General features: G+C 37.3%; 1 protein-coding gene across 1 annotated transcript; it reads left to right on the plus strand.

Moving 5' to 3' along the window:
- The first annotated feature begins 841 nt into the window (after positions 1-841).
- On the plus strand, positions 842-6029 carry LOC121320920 (protein sprouty homolog 2-like). Its single transcript, XM_041259699.1, has 2 exons — positions 842-1475; positions 3784-6029. The coding sequence occupies exon 2, from the start codon at positions 3835-3837 to the stop codon at positions 4813-4815; it is 981 nt and encodes a 326-aa protein (XP_041115633.1). The 5' UTR covers positions 842-1475; positions 3784-3834; the 3' UTR covers positions 4816-6029.
- Positions 6030-6719: the final 690 nt, after the last annotated feature.

Below are 6719 nucleotides of genomic sequence, written 5' to 3' on the forward strand. Positions count from 1 at the left end.
AGCTAAATGTTTCAATTGCATCTGTATATGGATTCCAGAAACGTAATGTAATGTTTTCTTTAATAAAGCGATACGATGAATTAATTAATTAATGTATGTATGTTCAGTTTGTTGGGATTGGGTATAGATACAGTGTTCCATCCCTGTTTTAAAATGATCCAGATTGTTACATTTCATCACACTGTGCAGCTCTGATAAAAAGGTTAAAGCTAGTGACTTCACTAACCACTCATACTCTTTGAAGACGGGTCTTCAGTTTGATTCGGCCCGTGGACCACAGACACTTTGATGAATTCTGATCATCTTATCTCAGTCGTCTACCTTGCTGACAGATTGAAAGAAGGTCTGTAGTAATATCTAATTTGATCAACATTAAAGCATGAATCATCAACTGAGACTGATGTAAATTAATAAACTGCATTTATATTTATAACTCTGCTATTTGTTCTCATCTTGACTCAAACTCAAATTGTTATAGTGATTTTACGTTATTTATCAATTATTGTCTTACACTATTTGTGAGGCACGTTGTTGATGTCTGGTGCTAAAGGCTCTAAACATCAACAGCTTGTACAGTATCTGTTGTACTGAGAATAATGTGACAATAGCTGAAACCAAACAGTTGAGGAAGGCGTGATTACTAATATATATATATATATATATATATATAAGTAATCTAGGCTTGACTGCCAATATTGCCTTCTAAATGTTATGAAAACTTGATGAAAGAACATTATAGAGAAAGTAAAAGTGTCTTTCCTATTTTAAGGCTGTTAATTATTAGTAACCGTAGTCGTAGTAGTATGCCATTGCCCTTTTAAGTGTGTCCCCCTGTCGCTCTGCGTAGCTGGCACTGAGCAGTGTGAATGTGAGTCCTGTCGAGCCAATGAGCTGGGACCGGATACGATATATCCTCTGGGACAACAACTGGTCTGTTCCTCCTCACATCCACATGACGCCATTTACTAAACCCGACCTCCTCCGGGAAAAAAAAAGAAAAAAAGAAGAGGAGAAAGACTCGAAAGCACCTCAGATCTCAAAGCAGCCAAACATTGAACAACCACAGCAACGCTGTTTCAGACACCCCCGCTTTACAAACCACTAAGACGAGTATCATACATCGTTGAAACTCGCAAGTCACAGTAACATTCTGCAGATCTGAACGTATTGAATTACATTCAAGAATCGTTGCAAACAGTTGGATTTTTTATTTTTATTTTTTTACTTTCTTGCAGAGAGTATATGCTGATTTGTTGGCTGTCGCTTACGCCCTCGTGTTCATGAGGAAAGGAATATGTTATTCTTGCAAGCCAGAAGTGGACCTTGTGAGTGGTAACTTAATTGGATCGATTGCGACAGTGTTGGATTTTTAGATGGGTTTACAACCGGACTGAAGCTGTTTTGGAAACTCTACCTGACTTGAATCTACAGTGTTTGCAAATTCAAGACGAGAGGGGTGCAGCGCCGTGATCACTGTAAGCATTTAATTTTGCAGAACATACATTCGGTTTTTAGGCGATCGAGAAGAGTTTACATAAAACTTGCATCAACTATTTTGGCTTGAAAAATCACATGGGTATAATACAAAACTATGCGAACACAGGTCTTTTTTTCTGCAGTTTGTGAGTTTTGTTGTGATCTGTTCTGGTGCGAAGTGAGTTTTCCATAGACCCCCCCAGCTCCGCGCCATTCGCGCTGTTCAGGAGGCGTACTTTCGATACCCTGTTTACTAGTTTTAATTTAATGTTTTGTTAGCCGACACATTTAGGGTTCTGTAGAACATTTAAGCATGCAAGTGCTTTATTCTTATCTTCTTTTTTTTTTTTTAAATGTAACATTATTTTAGTAATATTTTAATTTATTGCAAATAGTTTAGAAAGCGTGTGCAACATCTTGTGTCAATGTGTAAATAAATACAAAAAAAAAAAAAATATTATCGGCGATTTTAATCATCCTTTTTGTTAAATTATTCTGTCAAACGCCCCGCCGCATATGCTGGTAAAGTTCTTAGTTCTTTAATCCTTAGTCTGATCACACGCCTTACTTCTAAATAGGGCTTTTCATGATTTTTTTTTTTTCTTTTTTTTTTAATGATAAAACAAAGCACCCAATAAAATGTCAGCTGGAGTAAGGATTATGTTGTGTACAATTTATCTAGTGGCATTGTTACATTGAAACTCCTAGACCTTTTGAATGATTGTATCTTCTGCAAATACATGCATCTCATTCGAATATAAAACTAGCTAAAAATTTCAAGACATCAATCACACAAAGTATATAGATTTTATTTTCAATTACCCAGGATGATAGAGGGTTGATTTTGAGGCTGTGGTTAGTGGGTTGGTCAGGGCAAGGTTTGCACCTGTGTCAGTGTATATATTTTTTAATTAAGTTTTTATTAATAACTTTGTGACAGATAATGAAATGTCAGGAGTTGAAAAAAAAAATCTAGATTTCAAGATATATCAATTTGTTGAAGTTTTTTATTTTTTTTATTTTTACGATAAGTACAGAACCATTGTTAAAAATAAAAATATTAATAATTTGTTTGGTCTGACTTTTCATACTGAAAATAACAAATGAAAACTATACTCTGCATTCTGCATAGTCTCTTTCAACACTGGAAGATTAAAAGTAGCCGAATACTTAATACAAATGCATGGATTTGGTAGGAGCTATTTGTTATGTTAAAACGTCTGGTCTGCTACATTGTCATTCACAAGATGGGAACTCGATGTAAACTTTCAAAAGGAACAAAGTAGTTAAAGTTGTATTACATTGCTTACATCCCCACAGCTAACTTCCTGAAGGGTTATGAAAAGGAGGTGGGGGACCCCCCTCCCTCACAAGTGTCATTTGGTGGTGGGGGGGGGGGGGGGGGGGGGGGGGGCGATTTTAAAAGATTCTAACTCGAAAGTTTTCACGTTTCCAAAAGGCTTGCAGAATCCATTTGATCATTTTGGCGTTATAATTGAAGTGTGGTCAAAACTTAACCATGTTGATTTTAAACAAAATTAAACCTGGAAGCATTGCCCAACTGTCTTTGTAGGGTTATTTTTTTATTCAGTATTGTTGTTGCTGTTATTTGTGTTAGTATTCGTGTTTTTTTTTTTTGTTATTTTTTAAATATTGTTTAACTTGTTTAAAGTACTGTAATCTGTGCAATCTTATTTAACAGTTACTTTGAAGATAAAGTATAGGCTGGGGTCAAATACTTCCCCCAAATGTATATATCACTGCACTTCACTAAAATGTGCTGTGTGATTTGTTTTTAATGTGTCTTTATACCATATGCTGTACATACTAATGTGCTCAATGGAAAGTGGTACTCATTAAGTTTTTGCTGTCGCTTCTGGCCATGAAAATGTAGTTTGGGTTTTTCTATGAAGCAGGTCTTGGTTATATTTAACACTAATGTAAGGTGTGAAATTAATATGGAAACCTATGCTTGTTATGTCGTATTTGTTGGTTTTTAAAATCTTTAAAAAAAAAAAAAAAAAAAAAAAAACTACTTCTCCCACCAAGAATCTGTCTTTGTGTAATTCAACAAATACAGGCTTAAATAAAAGTTATAAAGTTCTCCTAAAGTATTCAATGTTTTGTATGTTATAAAAACATAAACCCTAAAGAGTTAATTGTAATTAAAAACTAGATATAATATACTGGAAGATGGGTAAAATACACATATTATATTATGCTTTTTTTATCTTGCCATGTTAGCTGAATTGCAGTGTTCCAAATGAAATATACAAAAGTTTATCTTTCAATTTGTATTTTCTCTAGGATTTCAGATGTGTTCTAAGCCTGCTGGAGTGATCGCTCTTCAGAGTACAAATGGAGACAAGAACTCAGAACGGCAGTGGTTCTCCTGGCCTGCTGCATTTTCTGCGTGACACTGGGAGGCAGCATACAGGAGAGCCAGACCCAAGGGATGTCTTGACTCATCAGGTCCAGGTGTTGTCGCTTGACCAGATCAGGATTATAAGAAGTACCAATGAGTACACAGAAGGACCTACGGTGGCTCCCAGACCTGGGAGTAAACCTGTCACCTGCCAACCTTCCCAGCAAAAAACAGAAAGGGTGCATGGCTTGAGTGAGCAGGAGCATCAGAGGTTCAACCAGAGGGGACAACATCACCACCATCTCACACATTCTTCTCGGGACCCTTTGACCCGTTCTACAAGTATAATGAGCACTGGTTCAAGGAGTAGTACAAGGACAAGGACAAGTACAAGTACAAGTAGTACTTCTTCTGAGCATAGGGTTTTAGGGGCTCCTCCTCCCTCCCCACCAGGGCCAGTAGTGGACCAGATAATCAGGCTGCAGCCCAAGCCTTCGGAACTTAAGTCAGAGCTGAAGCCCTTAAGTCTGGAGAAATGCAGCAAGCACATGTACCGCTGTGAGGACTGTGGGAAATGCAAGTGTGAAGAGTGCACTTCTCCAAGGGCTCTTCCCTCCTGCTGGGTCTGCGACAAGCGGTGCCTTTGCTCTGCACAGAACATGGTGGACTATGGTACTTGTGTCTGCTGTGTTAAGGGCCTCTTTTACCACTGCTCCACTGATGACGAGGATAACTGTGCAGACAACCCTTGCTCGTGTCATCGGTCTAACTGTTTTGGTCGGTGGTCTGCCATGGGTTTTATGTCCCTCTTTTTGCCCTGCCTGTTGTGTTATCTTCCTGGCAAGGGTTGCCTTACATTGTGCCAGGGCTGTTACGACCATGTCAAGCGGCCTGGCTGCAGGTGCAAAAACACCAATACAGTCTGTTGCAAAGTTCCAAATGTCCCGCCTCGGAATTTCGAGAAGCCAACATAGGCAGCACATCTCTAGTAAGGACTTGCATCATCCACAACAAACTGATAACAATGTTGTAGTTCTGGCACTGTAGTACCAGGGGGTTGGGGATTTACTTCACTGTTTGAAGTGACATGCTTTGTGTTTGTTTGTTTTTTTAAAGCTGTAATCTTAACTGGGAATTCCTCTGGGGGGGGCTACTTCCTTTTTTTTTTTTTTTTTTAAAGCTCATGTCCAGAAATGTAATTCTTCACTTGTAATATAACTGATAAGCTAAAGCTGTAAACACTCCTGATCAGTTGTTTATTGCTGTGAATAGTACTTGCAAAATATGTAAATTGGCAAATTACTTTTGTTTTCTGCCAGAGATAATGTGTTATATTTTTGTATATATAATGTTTCAACTGTGAAAACAATGGTGCCATAGCAATGACATCCTGATAAAATATACTAATATGTTGTACATTCGGTTGAATGTGAATCAATCCATATATTTTAGATTAGGCAATATTTTGCCTTACACAAAAGCCCACAAATACATGAATCTCCCCTCAGATACATGTATATTGTACAGTGACTATAAAACAGCCTTTATTTTCTAATTTTTCAACATGTAGTGTAAAGAATATTTATTTGAAGTTTTATTATTTTATATAAAAAAAAGAAATATTTATTTTAAGAGGCATCTTCAAAATATCACTTTTTAAATGTGTGTGTGTGGGGGGGGGACTTTGTTGTTTCTGCAGATAAGGGTGATGCAAATCAGATGCATATGTTCACTATAAAATAGAAAATATATTAACGTTTGAAATTAAACAATTGAGTTTTGTGTTTTTTTTTGTGTGTTTGATACAACGTGTTCGTCTGAATAATTACAAAAGATCCTTTTAAATTGATGTAATTGCAGTGAAACGCTCTTAGTGGGATCATATATAAAGTCAATTTTGATATTTATTCAATGAACCAGTGTCCTGTTAGTGGTTTACACTGTAGTTTACACTGTGTGAGAGTTGGTACATCAGTAGGCTGGCTTGAAGTGAATTCAGTAAATTGTTTTAGTTTTGATGCTGTATCTCATCTATCCATCTGTCTCCGCATCAAAACTAAAACAGATGTGAAGATGAGTTAATGTCTGTATTTAAAGGCTCATATCATATTATACCTCCATTTTTTGACATGGTAAAGTCAGACCATTCTCAGATTTGATACATCGTCACAATAAACCTTGAACCTTGTCTGGGTTATCTCTTGATTTCAATTGTTTTAAATGTCTAATCTTCATGTGCACTCGTTCTTTTTAAATTATTATTATTATTATTAGAACATGATTCAGCATCAACAATCAATCAGCTTCCAGCTATAGCAGGCATTAATAGACAGTAGATGCCTGCTGGAACGTCACTGCATCACCTGTGAATCGAATTTAAAATATATCCGTGCAGGTGCCGGCTTTTGGACAGTCAGTACTAAACAAAGCCATTATTGGTCCAAATGTATTTTATTATCCAACAAAACCAGCCAAGCAATACTTTGCACTGACAAAAGCAACCAATCCTGTACCCATAACTGCTGAATCAGCCAATCGGAGCCTGTCAGCTCGACTGGAGCTCAGACCACATCTTTCAACAACAACAAACTAAGACACAGACAGTTGTTTACTAATAGCGATAGCATCCCCTCGATTGATGGCTCAACCGTGTGGTAGTTGACCACAACTTTTGGTAGCGCTTTGGGCTCGAGACGCTTTCTCCAGTCCGCTACCACACAGTAGAGCCTTCGACGGGCACGGACGCTTAAATGTGTGTTTGGCATAATCTAAACTTAAAACCTTACCTATGAAAAGCATCTGAAGAAGAGTACAACAATGTCAATGACTTGTTAGAATACAGGTTCACATGTACAAGGATACTGCATGAAATGATTTG

Source organism: Polyodon spathula, chromosome 9 (assembly GCF_017654505.1).
Source record: "Polyodon spathula isolate WHYD16114869_AA chromosome 9, ASM1765450v1, whole genome shotgun sequence".
Taxonomy (NCBI): domain Eukaryota; kingdom Metazoa; phylum Chordata; class Actinopteri; order Acipenseriformes; family Polyodontidae; genus Polyodon; species Polyodon spathula.